At 46.5% G+C, this 20,429-nt stretch overlaps 1 protein-coding gene across 1 annotated transcript in view; it reads right to left on the bottom strand.

Moving 5' to 3' along the window:
* The window catches only part of IRS2 (insulin receptor substrate 2), a 30,641-nt gene extending 21,145 nt beyond the window's left edge, over positions 1-9,496 (bottom strand). The window contains exon 1 of the mRNA XM_045566774.1: positions 4,988-9,496. Within this exon, the coding sequence (XP_045422730.1) occupies positions 4,988-8,996 (4,009 nt within the window). The 5' untranslated portion in view covers positions 8,997-9,496. The remainder of the gene's footprint in view (positions 1-4,987) is intronic.
* Between the last annotated feature and the right edge of the window lie 10,933 nt (positions 9,497-20,429).

Genomic DNA, 20,429 nt, shown 5'->3' with positions numbered 1-20,429 from the left:
AATTTTGGAGATTCAGAAATTTTTATTGTTTTATTTATTAAAATGCCAACATTAAAATGCCTTGCCCATCTTGTATAGAAATATACATTCTGCTCACGTCTGTACCAGAGCAATTCGACAGAGAATCCACCCCTATTATGGTTGTCCAAGTGAAGAATTGGCTGGGGGCGGGGGTGGAGCACAGCGCTTTGCTCCACTGAGTGTTTTGCTCACTCTACTTGGCAATGCAGATAAAAGAGTCAAGTTACATTCTCCCTTAAGTTTCTAAGGTGAAAAGGGAACACTTGATTCTGTGCTCCCCCCCCCTCAAAAAAACCCAAAACCAAAAAAACAAAAACAAAAACAAAAAACCCCTTTCCACTTGCCAAATCTGATACCAAAAGTTAACTAGCTCTTGGAACTACGCTTCTAAAGAAAACACATTAGTGGGAATTTTAACAGAAAACCTATTATACCCATGCTGGTACTAACACTTTTGCAAGTTCTTCTCGTCAGAAAAAGGGCCTCATTTTAATACTAATATTTCTAAAGAAAATAAAACAGTAATTGTCTACTAAAATTCCTTTCTTGGGGGTGGAAGAACAAAAGAATCAAACATTTTCCTATTCTATTCAACAACCACACAGCGCAGGGCTGGAGGAAATCAACCCCCCAAAATGAAAACCTAGACTAAACAATGGATTACTACTAAACAACTGAAAGTTTAAGGGTTCTGTCTTTCCTTTAATGCATCCTTCCCTAAGAGTCAATTTTTAAAAATACATATTCTAATTACACATTTTCATCTTGTCAACAACTCTTAATGCATAAACAAGTCATAAATGGTAATCCAAAGTGCAGACTTAATACAGTTTCAGGAGTAGCACGCTGTTCCCCTTAATTGTTATTTTACTATGTAATTTAAAACACTACTTTGTTACAACTGATAGCAATCTATGAACAAATCTTAAGTTAAATAAAGAGGAGAAAAAACAATGGTTCTTGGAGACTGGCGTGACACTAGCAATCAAGCAGTCCAGGTGAGCATCTCCTAAGAAGGTATGGGCTCCATTTTCAGACTACTCTGAGTTGTTTTTTTACATTTAAGAGTATCCCTTTACTTCACTGTTTTTCCTGTATATACTTATGGTTTCAAAACAGTAAGTATCAACAGACTCACTAGATGTATTAGCACCTTCCTTTAGAAGAGCTTAAAACACTCTTGATGTTTATGATCTCATTCACCTCGAAGTGGCTGTGTGACACCAAAAGGAGAGGATTATAATTACCCCCATTTTACAGACAGAGAAAGTGAGAAGGAGGGATTAAGTGGCTTGCCTGTAGTCACACAATGACTCATTAAGATTAGCAACTAGAAACCTGGTTTCCTGATTCCTGGTTTAGTGTTCCACATACTATGCTTCCTTCTATGAAGTACTATTTTTGTAAAGGTTTCTCTTTCAATAAAGGAAATAGAACAAGTCATGTGACCTTCATTCACGAAAGCCTGCGCGTGTTTTCATTAGCACCTTCGTTGTCTGTCCCTGCAAACAGGGTAGGAGCAGCGCACGATATTGTCTCGCTACGGCATGAGCTAGCCAAAGAAAGCAGGGCAGCATGATGACAGCAAAAATAAAGCCTGTGTGGTTTGTCAAGTAATCTCAGGGGAATCCTAAAAATATGCCAATTCTCTGCTTTAAGACGTCAAAAGGCAATACTTTTAAACATAAATCGTGATTTTATTGTTCCTTTGGAAACATTTCTCTTATCTCATAATTCTTTCACCAAAGAAACAAAATTTAAATACAGATGTTTTCAGTGGTAATTCTTATCTAATCTGTTTTATACAAATATATAAACCAATTTTAGAATGAAAACCTCACTAAAAAGGAACACACAAATAGCATATTTTATGGTACACACCTATACTAACACAAAATTATATAAAGTGAATTTTAAAAAGCAGTTTTAGAGCATAACATACTTCAGTTCCCAAAATAAAAACAAAACCCTAACAGATTGGTTAGATTTTTCTGCATACACTCACACAAAACACACGATGAGTAACATTCTCTTGCCCCCCAATAAGAGGCATAATTTAGAGTCTGCCCTGGACTAGTAAAATACACACATCTAAGGTGCACTTTTAAATCGGCCCCTGCCTTTAAGCCCAACCTCCATTCCCAATTCTACTGTAAACAACTACCACACATTGCTGGAACTTCACTTCTCTGTTCCCACTTATGCAAATACTAAACACTACCCCAGTAACCCCAAATTACTCAGCTTCAGCATCACTAATGAGGTTTTCCCATGCGGAACATGAGGAGCTCGGTGTGGAAACACAGGCCACTTCTAAGAGCCAGGCAGGGAGGCCGGCCGCCCAGAAAGTGCTCTCTCTTCTTCATCTTCAAAGGAATGCTTTGCAAGTCTGACTTCTATAAATCATTCTTTCAAAGGACACGTACCTACTGTGAACTCTTTATTTATGGGCACCACAAACAAATTTCTATGTACATGTGTGAGTTAAATAAAAGTGGATGTTCATTTTCGAGTTTCTAAATGTTCCCTTTCTGTTTCAACAGACCAGAACTTTCGTGCTATGTTCACTAAGATGGCACTAGTGTTTCCTATTCTGCTGTTCTCTGTGTTCAGCTTAGTTTACTAGAAATCCAACTTGGCAGATAATTTCTTTTTTTTAAATGCGGTGTTGGCACAACGGACTGACTACAGTCATCTATTTTGATTTAAAGTTGTTCTTTTCCTTCTTAGAAGGGTGTTTACCATAATACCCAAGTCACAGCAGCCAAAATGATCTCTCATCTTTGTTCAGTAACCATAGAATGCACACTGCTGTTTGGATTTCAGAATCATGAATCCTATAGGCTGAAGGCAATTTTACACTGGTGGGAAATCTTAAACAAAAGCTAAATCAGGTTTCTAAATAAACTTATCTCTTGCAGTTCAAAAATTTCACTTGTCTGAGGTCATTATCTCATACACAATCCTGTTTCTAAATGTGTCTACTTTATCAGAAAGGCTTTGATCCCCTTCAGGCCTGTAGGGGCGAACTGCGGCTTATGCCTCCTGCTACAGCAGAACCCAGTCCCCGGCCCCACCTCAATCCAGTTCAGGTCTGCACCCCTGCTCTGCTGAAGGCAGGAAAAGGTGTTATGTTCTCAGGTTGTTTTTCCAATTAGAATCAGATTTGGGCAAAACTGAAGTAGTTACTTCCATGCTCACTATGGCATACCAAATAAATTTGTATGTGTGTGCCTGTTTATTTTCCCCACTTATTTATACTTCTGCTGCTGTGTTTATATGGTCCATGTCTTATTCAGCAACTAATTCTTCAACTCTCTGACACGCTAGTAAGGGTGTTTAATGTAACTCCAAGCAAAGTGACCTTCAGCTCAGAGTCACTGTTCATGGGATACATTCTGATGACTTCCAATTGATTTAATTAGATACTGAAGCACCATACTCCTGATGATTCTCTCTCTTTTCATCTTCTAGTCTATGGTTTTAATAAAAAAAAGAAATAGCTTTTCCTCTATTACCCTAGGCTAACAGGGTATTCACCCTATAGCTGTAATTTGCAATCTCAGGGACCAACAGTCCCAAGTATATTATAAAACACACTGGATTTAGATAGCATTAGACTGGTCTGTTTACTTTAAGAACAAAAGGTACATGAGTCTCCAAGCCACCGCGATCATCACCTCATAACCGTTGTAGACTGTTTACACCTTCAGCCAGCATCTAGCACCACATCCAAATAACACTATTTGCTACCCTTCAAAGAAACAGCTACAAAATTAAAGAAACTCTCTTAAATCAAACATTCAACTCCCTTTTGCCTCCCCCTCCCCGCCGCCCCCCACTCCCACCATTCAAAGTTTGAGACGGCCAGAAAGCACCACCAGCTGCCAAGTATGCACATCGCTCTCTCCTCATGGATATTTGATGAGGATGGGAAGAACAATGCCGGGCACCCTCATATCCAATTGTTCTTCAAAAGACTTATGTTTTTGTCTTTCACTTATTTTCTCTAAAGCACTGATTCTAAATCTTGGCTGCATATTAAAATCATTTGGGCAACTATGAAACATGCTGGTCCCTGGCCTCTGCCCATCTGATACTTTACTTTGATGTGTCTGGGGTGAGGCTCAATAGGTAATTTCTCAAACCTCCCCAGGTGACTCTCACCTGGGACAAGGTCCCCAGAGAGTGGTCCTGCATCCAGCAGCATCAGCATAATGTGGGGATTCATGAGAAATGCACATTCTGGGCCACACCCTAGAGCTCCTGCATGGGAAAGTGTGGGAAACACAGGCCAGACATTCACGTTCTAGCCAAGCCCCAGGTGACTCCCACGTCCATGCAAGTTCACCGCTGTGTTAGCCTGTGTTTAAGCAACGTTGCCCTTCCATCCCTTTAAGAGAAAAACAATGTCTCTGATGGAAAGCTCCTGCAGTTTATGTGCAAAACTGAAACGGTTAACTGTTCCCTTCAGCTGCCACCAAAATGGATGCTCACTTCTTAAATGACTTTCAGGCCTGTTTTAAAAATCTGGAGGCTCAGCAACAATCAGCTGGGGCCCGGCTCCAGGAACACCTAGAGAAGGTGGTGGCTGTGGCCTGGGGAGCAGTCAGGTCCTCCTGAGCAGAACGTCCCCAGCCACCCCCTTCCAGGACTGTGTCTCTGCCTGCCTCTGGCTGGCCTATGGGGAGAACTTGCACAGTGTGTGCAGATGGGGAGAAAAGAGCTATGGGACACAAGTGGGCTGGACCTAAACAAAATCAAAGCCCATTCAACTCAAAGACTATTTGACTGCTCTTGGCAAGTTCTCTGAAGGAGGAGAACACACCAGCCAAAAGTAAAACAAAACAAGAAGTCTCCACCAATATCTTGGCATTCAGGTCAAGGTGCCAAACAAGGAAAGACAAGTGAAACCCAAAGATGCTCACCCTTCCTTCCCACCAGGCTCGGAGTCAAAGGGCCTCACCTTTCACAATCGTGGCCTCCTTCAAGTGATGGGACAAGAAGTCAATGCTGGCATAGGTGTTGGCAGAGGGCAGGGCGCCAGGGCCCGGCCCCCCACACACCCCGCTGCTGCCACTGCCCACAGCGCTGATGAGACCCCCAAGGCTACGGGTCCGCCCCCAGGAGCTCTTGTCTCCTGGCTGCGGCTGCGGCTGGGTCAGCCCCGGCTCGTCCCTCACGTCGATGGCAATGTAGTTGAGACCATTCTGGAAGCCGGCAGAGGTCTCCCTGCGCATTGGAGAACCACTGCCCCCAGGGCAGCCGACCAAGCCCCCTGGCGGAGCTGGGGCCCGTGGGCGGGCCTGCGGCGGGAGAGAGGGCACCGGAAGTGACGGCTGCAGCTGTCGGGGGGACATGGGTGCCTCTTCGCCGCCTCCTGGGCCCCCGCCGAGGACGCCGCCGCTGCCCTCGCTGCCTTTCCTGAGAGACACGTTTTCCACCGAGGCCGAGTTGTGGCGCTTAGGGTTGTGGGCGAAGGATGGGGACACGGGGGTGACGGTTGTGGTCGAGGAGAAGGTCTCCGAGCTGTGGCGGCGGCGGCCCCCCTGCGGGTCTGCACGGATGACCTTGGCACCCCGGTGTGGGTCTGGGGGCTGGCTGGCCTGCAGGAAGGCCTCGACCCCCGACACCTGATCCATAAGACTCAGCCTCTTCACGCCTGACGTAGGGCTGGTCACGCGGGCACCTTCCGGCTTTGGAGGGGCCGCGATGGGTTGTGGCGGGGTGGCAGCCACGCCAAAGGCCATCTCGGTGTAGTCACCATTGTCCCCAGTCTCGGAGGACAATGACGAGGCAGTGCCAGGGCCCTGGGTGGTGGCCACAGCTGAAGCTGGAGGCAGGCGGTAGAGCTCCCCTGGGGGCGGCGGGGGCGGCGGCTGCTGCAGGGACGCTGGCGAGGCGGGAGGGCGTGGGGGCAGCGGCGGGTATGGAGAGGCGGCCTCGGGGGAAAGGAGGGCGTCCAAAGAGCCCACGGGGTCCGCGCTCTGGGTGCCCGGCTTGGGTGACTTGGGCGAGCTGAAGTCGAGGTTCATGTAGTCGGAGAGCGGGGAGCGCTGCCGGCTGTCGCTGCTGGTGCCCGGCGTGCCCGAGCCCAGGGACGAAGCCGGGCTGCCAGCGGACAGCAGCGAGCAGGACGAGGCCGCCGACGCCAGCAGCGGAGGGGCAGGCGGCGACAGGCGGGCTCCCGCCTCGCCAAAGTCAATGTTGATGTACTCGCCGGGGCTCTTGGGCTCTGGCGGCAGAGGGTACTCGTGCATGCTGGGCAGGGTCTGCAGCCCCTCCAGGGACAGCCGCGTGGGCCTCACGGCTCGACAGCGCTGGCTCAGGAAGCCCTCTGGGCGGCCGCTGCCACTCGGCCTCACAGGCGAAGGCACTACTGGGTGATGAGGCTGGGTGTGGCCACCCCCACCAGCCCCAAAAGCGCTGGCAGAGGGAGTGGTCCCCGGGCTGGCCTGCGGCTCCAGCCTCTCTTCTTCCAGGATCCGCCCCACGGGGGCGCTCATGAGCACATACTGGTCGTTGCCCCCGCCGCAGGTGTACGGGGCCTTGTAGGAGCGGGGCAGAGAGCTGTAGCAGTAGCCAGGGACGCCTTTGAGCATCTCGCCCCCGGCGTGCAAGGCTGCAGAGAAGAAGTCGGGTGGAGTACCGGAGGTGCCCGCGTCGCTGGGGGACATGTTGAGATAGTCCCCGTTGGAAAGCAGCTTGCTGTCAGCATTCTCCACGGACAGCTTGGAACCACACCACATCCGCATGTACCCACTGTCCTCGGGGGAGCTCTCCGCAGGGGAGCTGGTCTTGTAGCTGCCCCCGTTCCCTGCAAAGGTCCTGCTGGCCACAGAGGTGGGCGCTGGCACAGCGCTTCCTGTGGGAGGCAAGGCTGCAGGGGCCGCCCTGGGCTGCAGAATCTGCTTTGGGGCAGACACGCTGGTGGGGCTCATGGGCATGTAATCATCGCTCTTGCAGCTGCCACCGCCACTGCCCAAGACGGCCACGCCAGGGGTCATGGGCATGTAACCATCGTCCGCCCCTAGATTACTGCTGGAGCTCCTGTGGGATCCAATCTCGATGTCCCCATAGTCCTCCGGGTAGGGGTGGTAGGCCACTTTGGGAGAAGATGCGGGGCACGACGGGCACAGGCGGCCTGAGCTGCCGGAGAAGGTGGCCCGCATCAGGGTGTATTCATCCAAAGAGGCAGAAGAGGGCTGGGGCACCGGCCGCTGCCGGGCAGGTGTGGTCAGGGAGTAAGTCCTCTTCCTCAGCCCTCTGTCCAAGTCCTGGGCCCCGTCCCCTGAGACTCTGCGGTAGGGGCGGCCACAGTGGCTCAGGGGCCTGTCCATGGTCATGTACCCGTACAGCTCGGCCCCGCTGCCGTCCCTGGCCGGGGGGGTCTCGGCGATAGACTCGGGCGTGTTGCTCCTGTGGCTACAGAACGCTCTCAGGTCGCCAGGGCTGGAGCCATACTCGTCCAGGGACATGAAGCCGGGGTCGCTGGGGGAGCCGGAGGCTGAGGCGCTGCCGCTGGAGGGCCGCTGCCCTGGGGGGTGGTGCAGGGGGTGCGGCAGGTGCGGGTGGGGACCCGGAGGCGGCGGGTAGGAGCCCGAGCCGTGCCCGCTGCTAGACGACAAGCTGCCCGGGCTGGTGGCGGTCGGGGGCGAGTGCGCCACCGGCATGGACATGGAGCGGCTGTGTTGCAGGGCGCCCCCTGCCGGCGCCAGCGTCACTTTGCTCCCGCGGCCACCGCAGCCGCCGCTCAGGGTGTGCGAGCGGCTCAGGGGCGCGCGCACCGGCCCGGGGCTCAGGGGGCTCCCGGCCACCGACACCGGCCTGCCGCCCGCAGCCCCGGTCCCCGCTGCCGCGCCACCGTCGCCCTCGCTGGCTGTGCGCACTCGACATGAGCTGCACTTGGCGGCCGGCGGGGTGGCGGCCAGACTGTCGGTGCGGGAGCGGCGCACCAGCCCGGTCTGACTGGGGGGCAGGTTGACCAGGTGGTGGTGGCGCCGCGCGCCGGGGACACTGATCGGGTGCGTGGCTGACGACCCTGACGACTGGCTCTTGCTGCGCGGCCGGAACTCGAAGAGCTCCTTGAGCGCCTTCATGGCCTCCAGGATGGTCTCATGGATGTTCTGCGCCACCACCGAGTCGTCGGCCTGCATCCACAGCTCGCCGGGGCCAGTGACCGCTGAGCGGCCCACCTCAATGAAGAAGAAGCTGTCGGAGTGGCCGCAGCGGCGGATGTTCATGAGCTGCAGCGTCACCGACGGCTGCTCGCAGTTGAGCTTCACGAAGCCTATGGTGCGCGCCGACAGGCACAGGCGGTACACGCCCGTCAGGTTCTTGCTCTGGCCCAGACCCTTGGGCTTCAGGTTCACCTGCCACACCTCGCGGTAGGCGGCCGTGGCGGGCGACACCAGCCCGTAGTTGTCATCGGCCCCGGCGGCGCCGGCTGAGCCGCCCAGGGCGCCCGGCAAGGAGGCGCTGCAGGACCCGGAGGTGGCCGCGGCGTTGGGGGGCGCGTCGCCAGCACCCGCGCGGCCCTCGCTGACCAAGTCTGTGAGCGCGCGATACCAGCCCTCCTGCTCCTGCTCGTTCTCTGCCGCCACCGCAAAGTACTCGTCCTTGGTGTAGAGGGCGATCAGGTACTTGTGCTTGGCGTCCGCGCGCTTGTTGATGTTCAGGCAGCAGTCGAGCGCGATCACCCGTTTCGGGGCGCCCGCCTTGCTCCGCCACTTCTTCTCGCTCTCATAGTACTCGAGCCTCGGCGGCTGCGGCGCCGACCCCCCGCCCGCTGTCGCTGTCGCTTCGTCGCTGCCCGCGCCGGGCCCGCGCAGCACGAAGAAGCGCTTGTGGCCGTGCTTCTGCTTGCGCAGGTAGCCGCACTTGCGCACGCCGTGGTTGTTGTTGTTGTTGTTGTTGAGGTTGGGGCCGTCTCCGCTCGCCGGCCCCGGGGGCCCGTGCAGCGGCGGGCTGGCCATCACCAGAGCTTCAGGCCGCGCCGCCCGGGCCCGGCGTGGAGGGGCTGGAGTGAGGGGCGGAGGGGGCGCGGGCGGGGGCGTCTCCCTCCCACCCTTTCGCCCGCCTGCCCGCCTGAGCACGCGTCCCTCGGGCCCAGGAGGTGGGGAAGGTCCGCGGAGGCCCGCGGGGGCCAGCACCGCTCGGTGGCGCAGCACCCTCTGCGCTCCGGGGTTCCCGAGGATGCCCGGCGCGGGCGGTGGCCGCCCCCCGGTCCGGCTGCCCGCGGCCGCTGCCTCCCGGGGCTCTCGGGCGGCGCCTGGGGACTCGCTGGCTGGGCCGAGAGTCGGGGTCTCAGAGCTGCGGGGCCGAGCCTAAGGCGCGCGCGGCCACACCGGTGCTGCTGCCGTGTTGCGCTGCGGGGAGCCGGGGTGCGCCCGGGCACTCGGGGTCCGCGCCGCCGCCGGGGCTGCTGCTGCTGCTGCCAACGGCGACCCGGGCTCGTCGCGGTCCCCGCCGCACAGTGAGTAACACATCGCGCACCGAGTGACTGAACTAAGAAGAGCAAAACAACATGTGACTCGGCGTTACGCAGGCACACACGGCGCGGCCGCCCCGCCCCGCCGCCCGCATTGGCGCCGCGCCCCCCGACGGACGGCGCGTGCGGCCAATAGGCGCGGGGCTTTGGGGGGGCGGGCCGCGCGCCCCCGCCCCGCCCCCCTTTCTCCCAGGGCCGCGTTTCCCGCCGTCCCCTCCCCCTCCCGCAGAGGCCCAGGCTGGGGCCCGGGCGGGGTGGGGGCCGGGCCGAGCCTCATTAATCAGAGGCTCGTTGTGGATGCCGGCGGAGGAGATGCCACCCGGGGCGGGAAAAGGGGCGCGGAGGAGGGGCGGGGGCGGGCCGCGGCGCGGAGGGCCTTCCTCCCGCCTTTGACTCAATTAATTGGGCTCCGAGCTTCCGCCGGGGAGGGGGCGTAGGGAGGGGACACGGCCGGGGGCGGGACCGGGCGTAGATCGCGAGCTGAGACGGCGGCCGGGGCTGGGCGGCTAGGAAGGGGCGGCAGCACCGTTCTCGGGTCCCGCCGCGCCCCCGCCGCCGCCCCGCTCGCCGCGGCTTCGTGGGGACAAGCAGGGGCATTGAACTTGGCTGTCGCCTCGCTCCCTCTTCTCTCCCATTCCGGGGAGCGGGTCCGGCTCTCAAGCTCGGGTGGGCGCGCGCCCGCCCCCCGCGGCTCGTTTGAGCTTGGGTGGTTCCCGGGTGCCCGGCCCGCCGGTTGTTTACGAGCATCACATTAGTCACCGGTGAGCTCTGGATCGATAACAGCTTCGTGCCCTTTCTCGGAAGGACAGACGTGGGGCGAGAGGGGCGCGGGCGGGGCCCCCGGGACCCCGAGCAGCAGCAGCCGCGAGTCGCTCCCCCGGTTCCCCCCGCTCGGGGGCGCCCTTCCCCCGCACCCCGCGGTCGCAGGCTCTTTCCGGGGCGTCATGAGCGCCATTCACTTGTCAGGTTCTCGGGAAGTTGAAATCGTGTTTGGGATGTGATAGGAGAAAGAGAAGGAGAACGAGCAGGCGTAGAAAAATGCGGTTTCCATAGCGCCGGGAGGAGGGCGGGCCTCGGCAAGAAAACAGCCCCGGAGCCGGGGTCTCCGCGCGGGGCCGGTCCTCGGCGAGGCCGCCCTGCGCCCCCCGGACGGCGGGTGGGCTCTCCCACACCTGCGGGCGCGGTACCAGGCGGTGACTGCCAAGTTGAAGATGCCCTTGAAGAACTGCTTCGAACTGTTATGTCTGCGTGGCTTTTGTGACTTTCAAAGTCGGTGACAAATAAGCACCCATACAGTTACATCTCCCAGACGACAAAGTGACGGTGGTGAGGGGGGTGAGGGTGGGTTTTTTTTTGAGCTCAGATCAGAGCAGGCTCCGGATCTTACAAAAACTAAGGAGGTTAAACAAAATAAACCCTTGCCTATTTTTATTTAATTGTGTGTCTCCATGAAATAATTTGCAACAATCGTTTATCTTACTATTGATACGGTATTGGTTTTTTTAAATTATGTTCAGGACGTTTATCTTTGAATGTCCTCTATAATTTATAAAAGTTTTATTTTAAATGCAATGAAATCTTGAATCTAAAAAAGTTATTTAAATTTGTAATTTTTGAAGAGATGATATTTATATTTTAACGTATTTATATAAGATGATGTTGGCTAATTTTATGTGTGGAGAGCCCTAATACAAAGATCATAGCATTTTTATTTTTAGCGTGTATACAGTTATGATTATTGATGAGTAGCATAAATTTGGGAAGAACTATCAGTGTGGCAAATATCATAAAATTTGCCTCAGTGAGATGTAAAGTTGATTTTCCATTTTAAAACCATACCTAAAAAAATAATACCTCAGGAGTGCTAGTTTCAGTGTGTGCGCCTGAGTGTGTGTGTGTGTGTGTGTGTGTGTGTGTTGGGGGCACCACCTTTATGAACGTTGTGCTTTGGTTTTCCACTCTTAGATCTTGTTGGGTTTTTTTTTATATTAACAAATGTTGCCTAGCAAAATGTCTACACAGAGAGGAAAGATGAAGGGATTCTTATCTTGTAGCTCGAAGAAAATGTGGCCCAATTTTGTTGACTTTGTGATCATTTACATCCCACTTTATGAGGGATGTAAGTGGGCCTGCCTAGATGTTCCATAACCCTAAATAGCAGATGGTAATGGGGCTTCCTCTTTTCAACATCATGTAATGGTTTCTTCTGAGAAGGTATATTTTGCAATTGTTTCATTTTTTTTTATTTTGACTTTTGATACAAAAGTAGATTTTGATACATGTATTGAATATTTATTTGCTGTGCCAATCTGTTGTGAGCAAGTATCATCTCTTGTGTTTGTTTTTTCTTAGGGTCATGTTAGTGTCAAATACCTGTATCTTTAAGGTAATGTGTCAGAAGCTCCAAGCTGGCAGTTAATGCTTTCCTCCTTCCGTTACCACACTAGGGGCAAAGAGGGAAGGGCAAAATATTATCACCTTATCAGTGGCATTCTCATATCATACAAATGACCAATCTACAACAAACTGCACATTGATTGTAATTCTGAAGTTAGAACCTCGAAATGGAAATGTGGGAGGTACAATTTCAGTTCTCATTAAGAATCAGCCCATGAAGCAAACCAACAGTAAGAAACTGTAATTAGAAGTATCCCAGTCTTTCTCAACCAAGGAACTTGTTTTCTTTCTTCCTTTATATTGCCAGTTCAGCTATTTATTTATTTAAAGCTTATTCTACACCTTGTGATTTTCCAACTGTTCTTCCATACTTTTTCAGCAAAAGTCAGCTAACAACATCTGCCAACGTGCTCTGCACACAGGACTGGGTGCTGCCCGCATGGCCTGTTGCCAGCACACAGCCTGGATGAAATTTTTTCTCATGGTCCAAGATCTTTCACTGAAAGATTTCTTTCCTTTCAGGGATAACAAATGGCCATATCTTTTAGGGAGGAGGTTTTTTTTTTTTCTTTCTATTTTTAACATGGAATCATATGCAATAATTATCCTATTATTAAAAGAAAAAGTCCTTTCTGAAATAATTTAATTACTTTTGATAAAGGAATCAATTATATAAAAACATAGAGATTAAAAATGTGTTATAAGTCCACAATGCAGATACTATTACTGCTAGTAATGAGCATCCTTAACTTTCTTATTTCATGTATGAGAGACATGTATAGGAGAAGAATGGCAGATAACACTTCATTGCTTGTGAGATTGTATTTCTCTTTTTAATTCTTAACTGGGTAAATGTTTGCCAGTATTTTGTATTTAGGTGAACTCGATCTAAAAACTGACTCAGCAGATTGTTAAATAGAATGCTATATAACCAGTTAGAATAGCTTTAATCTAAAATGTATACCTCTTAAGAGGTATAGATTTTAACTTCACAGGTTTATGTCAGAGGATATATTTAATCTTTAAAAGGAATGGCAACATTTCATCATATTTCACTTTATTAGATAATATTATTCAGTAGCCCATTTAATAAATGTCTGTTTCTCTGATGAATGTACCATGTACAGACTTTTCCTCATCTAGGATTTATAAGGGGACTTCTTTAACAGCATGTTTTTCTGCAAAAATTTATTTGCTAATATGTTTCAACTGAAATTTCACAAGAGTTTTGTAACATGCTACCTCTGTGTACATGCAACAGAATGATTTACATGAGAGAATGTAACTGTTATTTGGATCATTTACTATGTATGGTATTGCAAACATTTAAAGAACCAGGATTTGTTAATGGAATGTATCAATTCCTTGGAAATTGTAAAGGCTTTCTACTTTAGTATTTGTTCTGCTCATTAAAAATATTGATTAGTCTCCTAAATGTTCATTTGAGGAGGGAGAATTTTCTAAAATAAATGATTATTTAATATGCATATATGGTTGGGTAAACTACTGTAGTTTTTAAATAAGCATTCTTCTGAAAAGTGTATATATTGAATTAATAATGTTTAGAAAACTATGTAGTCAGTACAAATGCAGTTAATCCAATCAATATTCAAAATATTTTCATTTTAAACAATTATCTTAGAGAAATATAAACATACAGATGTTCAACTAAAAAGTGACTGCAGTGAGGAACTTAAAATTCTTATTAATGCACCTCTGGATTTTGTTGTGTTTGAATTTTGAGAATGTATTTGTAGATTTAAAAAAAAAAAAAAACAAAAACCTTTTCCCCAAAAGTCTTTCCATTACAGAAATGAAAATTACACATTAATGGCTGTATAATATTACCAAATATAAAGCAATGCAAGAGCCCCTTCTTAGACCATCACTTTTCCTTGAAATGCTTGGCCCCTGTAATATAATACACCAGTATTTTTCTTGACTAAATCGATACCCTGTGTATTGCTTGTTGGTGTTCTAGCTGCCAGTTAAAACTATCTTTTTTTTTTTCCTGCCAAAGCAGAACAAAATTGTCTGCTTCTCAGTCTGTACATCATAAGCAGATGACATTAAAAATGTCTCTAAAATGACACAGCTATATTTTCTATGAGAGGGAGGGGGTTGCTCAGTGCAGATGACTGGGAGTGTCCTTGTGCAAAGTACAATGTTATGAGGGTGGAAGGATCACCCTGTTTTCATCAATTCCCCTGTTGACTCTAGGAGCAAGTTCTTGCACTGTTTTTGTAAACTGCTCAGGAGGTAAATAGCAGGACCAGAGCCAGCTTGCTTTTTGTTAGATGCTCTGCTGTTTTGTAGAACTGTATTATGGTCAGAGACCTTCCACTTTTCTGCAGTTGTTCACATACTGTTTCTAGGCTTGCCTTCTGAGTCTGTTTTCCAGAGTGATTTTGAAATTCAGCCTAAAGATAACAGAGGAAATATGACCCTCTTGTGTGAATGCTGCCACCAACTGGCAATGTTTCTTCCCAAGGCAGAGCTGGTGAGTTGTCACCATTGGAGTTGTGGTTGCTTTTATAGAAAGTTGCTTACAAGGTAACATAAATTTGCTTTGCTTGAATCTTGAAGACAGTTGATAGAAATAATTTGAGATAAAACAAGGATGATGAGTGACTAAGAGCAATATCGCATGACAGGTGAGGAATAAGTACATTAGTAAGTGGGAGAATTTTTTTTTTTTATAGCTGAATAAGTACCAAGCAAGTATGTCCACATTTTCTAATGTATTTCATATTCCATTTGCATATTTACTTAGCAAGAATGGTTGAATAGGAAATGTATATTAATTTCCATTTAAGATTATCGAAAACTATCTACCCAACAGAATAAAAAGGAAACAAGGATCTAAATTCAGTATTATTTTAAAATTTTTACTAGATCAAACATGAGTTACAATCAAGATTTTCTTGTCTTGCAAGCAAAGTTTTTATCATATTTCCCGCCTACATTGACCTTTAAGTCTGAAATTCTTTTTAGAATAAGCTAAAGTCATCTCGAAAGATATTGACAAAATTTGAAAAACTATGGGTGGGAAAGAAAACATACTCTGAAAACTATAAAGAACAAAAATGTATTGTAAAAGCTATAAATAACAAATGGCAGTTAATAAGTATCAAGTGTGACTGTCTTTTGATTGAGTAAAATTATTTAAACTTATGTACTCATTACTAATTTGTCAATTCTAAATGTACAAATTGCATCTTCTTTCTTAATTGCTTTGTTCTCAATCTTTAAGCAATGCAAATAAAAGATATTCCAGTTAGTGGATGTGTTTAGAACTGTTACTCAATAGGGTGAAAGGATCAGAAGACTTGATTAATTTGCTGCCAAACGTGCTTTTGAAGTGTCTTTATCATGGATGGAAAAAACCCTGATATATAAAATAGCAATAATAGAAGTAATAACTTGTGAGAGTAGTTTGTCAGTGTACTTACATATATTATAACATTTGATTCTTACTAGTATGTGGGATAAATAAAAATATATTATTCTCCTATAATGCAGATATTATAATATATGATTATAACACAACTGGGAATTAAATTAAGGTCTCTTAATTCTCCTACTGTGTGATCTTTACCAATCTGTCCTATGAGTCCACATGTATATACAATGTTTAAGAAGGAGGATTAGCTATTTGCATGTGTTGTACATTTTTCCTTGTGTAGAACACCTGTAACACAAATCATAATAACTAAAGTAAATTGAAGGCATATGGATTAGTGAGGTCCACAAGAAAATAAAGCAACAACTTTTGAAATTTATCCAAATGTCGTATATTGCCATTTCCCACTGACTGTTAAATGGAGATTTCAGTTCAGATAAACACATTCTAAGAATTACTATCGAAAGAGTAAACATCAGCTTGAATTTTAATGTTTGCTAGTTCTGTAGTAAAATTTTAGATGTCAGCCTAAGGTTGTCTTCGAAAAGAGAAAAAAATAAAAATTATATATTGAAAATATCTTAAAATTATATTTTATCCTGCAAGAATGTCTTTTTCAGGCAGTAAAAGTGAGAATTAAAAGACCGTAATTCCCACTGCTATTAAAAATACACAGAAGATGAAATACATTGATATTTTGAGACTTGCTATTTTTCTTTTTTATTTTAGTAAACCTGTACCTAAGTTTAAAGCTTCTTCACACTAAAAGTACAACACAATTTCAAAATGACACTCACATCCATTTTAATTTATAAGGAAGTATAAATTTAAAAGGAAATTAAAATACAGATAATTATTTAGCCTCATTGTTTTAAGTGGTATTATTTTTTAGTTATAAAATAATAGAAAATGGGCTTATCCTTTATAATGAAGGTACCTTTATGGCATTTTCTAGTCATAATATAAAAATCAGCAAACATTAAATTACTAAACATGTATTAAATATTTGTTAAGTCTCAAAACTCTCAAACATATTCTAAAAATTACCTAGTACATAGGTCTTTGCCCCTTTAGCATTTTCTCTAAATAATAAGGCACTATTTTCCTTAAATGTTTGAGGAATTTCTTTTTTTTCCCCCTTGGACCCTTTGTTACAATATTGTCACATGTAATTTGTTTTTTTTTTTAAATTTTTTAAATTGTTTTTATTTCAGCATATTATGGGGGTACAAATGTTTAGGTTATGTATGTCACATATAATTTGAAAACAAAAATTGTCATATGTTTGTAACAACCATCTGGTACGTTTCTTAACTTTCTTAATAATTGATTTTAATTCCTAATGCTGTTTTTTATCTTTTTTCTATGAAAGTACTTCTTTACACACATTTCAGAAGTTGTTGTTTTTTACAATAATGGCAGAGAAAGCGATTTCCATCTTCAAGCCCAGGAAGTTTCACAAAGTATCAAATACCACATCAGGTTACATATTCAGAAAAATTCCAGGAAAAGGTGTTGCAAATATATAGTAAGAAAACAAGAACTGAACTCCGTCTTGGTTAAATATTAAGATTTATCTTCTGAGTAAAATTATGTTTGCACTTAGAAGAAAGGGGATAAATGAGAACAAGTAGAAGGTAAATTGAAGCAACTTTAAAGTTAATCTTTTTATATGTCTTTTTACTTTACTTTATTGATGTTAAATATCGAGCAGTTAACATTTGATTTGAAAGTGATCCTGAGAGCTGTTTGCAGTGAAGTCTGTGTGGCACGTCCACCTGTGCTGTTAGATGGCTTCTAAAAGCGCTTTCGCAGGAAGCATCATCCACGTCATTACATTCTACTCAATGTTCAGGTACAGAGGAACAATACTACGTTTTTAAGGACATCATATTTCCTGTCATTCATTTCCAAATGTTTCTTTTTTTTCTTTTCTTTCTTTTTTTTTTTTTTTTAGCCAGGTCTGTGCTGAACAGCATAGAGTGTCCAAATGTTTCTTAAATGTAATCAAACTATTTCCTGTTTGTCTCACTACTGTTTTCTGTTGGTTCTTTTTTCCTTTAATTTCTTAAACAAGTTTGCTTTTCCCATTTCTAAACAGAGTTTGCAATCTCTAGCTAATTTCACAGGAGGGGAAGCCCCTTTTATATTTCCTCAGGTTTGTTTTCTGTATGATGTTGCCAGTCATGACTGGATTATAATTTCAAATATAATAATGCATAATTAAAATGTTTTAGTGATAATAACCAAGTGCCCATTTGACAAGTAAGTCACATCCATATAAAAGCGACTAATGGTGCTCAAACTCAGCAATTGCTTTCCAAATTAACAAGCTGAACATTTCATAAGAAATGAAGCTAATAAATAAAATATCAAAATTTCATTTAATGGAGGTTAGTTGTAATGAACCAAATGTTAATGATTGTGTTTAGTTTGTTTTTAGGTTGACTTTTTTGAAGGTGATATTTTCGACTGCTGATGTTGCCTGGGTCTGTAGAATAAGGAACTATCTGTTTAGTAAGAATAATACTGAGTACATGGTTCCTAGTTGTGTTATGTGGTGATAAGTTCATTACTAACCCAATGAAATATTTGATTCTGGTGAATTGATCAACATGTGCCAGACACTGTTTGATCCTGTGGACATCCAAATGCAATCCCACAGCAACTGCTCAGCTGTGCCTGTTGGGAGGGACAATGCCCCATGTGTGTCTCCGGTTCCCACTCCTCTTGCTGGGTAAGTTCAGTATGTAAGGCCCTGACCTCACTTCACTCAAGCCGGTTCTAGGGATTGTGCTTGCAGCAAACCACCCTACAGGATGAGGTTTCCCTCCAGAACAAAGAGCAGTCTTGCTTATTTCCTGCTACAAAAGAGGTGGGTTCCCCAAGCACAGGGTGTCAGCTGAGACACAGCCCCCTGCACATGTGGCATTCATCAGATCCCTCCACATAGACCCATGGTGCTTGGGGGGCAAGAGGAACGGAAGCAAATTGTGCTGCTTTCTGTGACAACAGCCTCTGACACTAGAGGCTTGCATCCTCTGCCAGCATCCATGTGACAGTAGTTGGCTAACTTATTAGCTTGTGAGGAAAGCAGAATAATATCTGAGACCCCAACAGTGTTGTTAGGAAGCTCACAGTCTAGTGGGAGGTAGAGAATCTACATGAAAATAGCCAAATCAAAAGGCTGATTGTGGTAAGTTCCAAAATAAATGCAATTACATAGGGCAAAGTAGTGTATTATAGAGCTGGCATTTTATTTCACTGGCGGAAAAGATGGATTATTCAATAAATTGGGCTGGCATAGCCAGAAAATATGTCTGAAGACACATTAAAGGTGGATCCCAGTCCTCTTTCACTCAAGTGAAGGTGAATCAAAGATTTAGATATTAAAACATGAAATCATAAAACTTAGGAGAAAAAGAAAAATATCGACAAATTTGACATTCTAAAATAGAATTCTATAGGGGAAACAGTAAAAACAAAGTTAAGGTACAAACAGCAAGCTGGGAACCAAGTGCAGCCAACGTCACAGATGATGTAGTCATTGTATGTACATTTAATACCTTAAGAGTTCCCGTAAAATAATAATAAAGAGACCAAAAACATATTATAAATGGGTGGATGATCAGAGCACAAAGTTCATAGGAATGAAATCAATGCAAGAAAGTCTTAAACGTATGACAACTTGCTGAATGTTTCTTGTAATAAGATTAATGTAGATTGAAACCACAGTGTGGTACGATAGTTCACCTATCAGATTGGCACAGATAGAGAAGTTTGATGATACGGTGTGTTTTCCAGAATGTTGGGAAATAGGTTCCCACCCAAGGCTGCTGGTGGTACAGGCTGAAGGAGTGTTTATGCAAGGCCATTTCACTGTATGTGTCAAAATGACAAATGTCTATGTTCCTTGACTCACAACTTGTGCATATGTGAAATGATTTCTTTACAAGGGTATTCAGTGCAATATTGCTTGGAATAGAAACCTATATACATGTTCATTACAATAATACCTGGAATAGCAAAAGTTTGCATACTATGCAACCATAACATGAACGAGGCAGCTCTATTTATACTGATCCAGAACAATGTTTGAATATATAGTGTGAAGTGGGAAGGCAAGTTCCAGAAGAGGGTATATGTTCTGGTACTACAATTTTCTTATAAAAAAGGAGTGTGTGGATACATGCATAGATACTCGCTGGAAGGAAACTCACAAACCTGGCAAGTATGGTTGACTCTAGGAGCCAACCTGGGTTCCTGGGGATGGGGTGGGGGATGGGGGAGGACTCACATTTTGCCATGTTATTTTTTGGACTTTCTGAATTTTGTAGCACAAGTATGTATTAAATGTTCAACAGTGTAAAAATAATTCATTTTCATGTTTAAAGGCTCAGTAGATTTTGGTGATGGTTTGGATGTGGGAGGAAGAAGGGAGGAATTAGGAGTGACTGCAGCATCTTGCATAGTCACATGGGGCAATGACAGTGTCTTTGCCTGAGGTGGGGAGGGGGAGTTGAGAGACTTATTTTGGACACGTGAGGTTTGACTTAACTGTCAGAAATCCAAGGAAAAATGTTGGAGAGGCTGTCAGAGAGGCTTGGACTAGGGATATCATTTCGGGAGTCTGGGGCATCCGGCTGCATCTAAATCCGTGGGATTTGCTAAAAATATGGTGAGAGAGAGAAAACAGAGAGCCCTGGAATTGAGCCCAAACCCCTCTAACGTTTAGACGTCAGGTACAGAAGGAGATGCCAGCACAGAAAACTCAGTGAAACGGGAGAACACCAGGAGGCTGAGGAGTCACACGCGTGAACAGAGAGGAGTGTCGCAGGAGGGGATGGCCAGCCCTGGGCACTGATGGCGAGTGGTCCAGTTGGGCCATGAGGGGAGCCCCATTGGGTCTGGCAGCACAGAAGCCATCGTGGATCTAGACTTGAGCAGCTTCCTGGTGCAAGGAAGATGGGAAGGTTGGATGCTGCCTGAGAAGGCAAAAGATAGAGACAGAGCTAGAAGGAGAGACTGAGAGAGAGAACAAATCATGTCACATCATTTAAGCTCCAGTTCCCAACACGCATGAGGTCCCCTCAGCAGCTGAACTTAGTGCCGAGGGCC

This window comes from Lemur catta, chromosome 13 (genome assembly GCF_020740605.2).
Source record: "Lemur catta isolate mLemCat1 chromosome 13, mLemCat1.pri, whole genome shotgun sequence".
Lineage (NCBI taxonomy): Eukaryota > Metazoa > Chordata > Mammalia > Primates > Lemuridae > Lemur > Lemur catta.
Note: the sequence above shows the minus strand (reverse complement) of the source record. Positions and strands in the feature narration are given on the sequence as shown.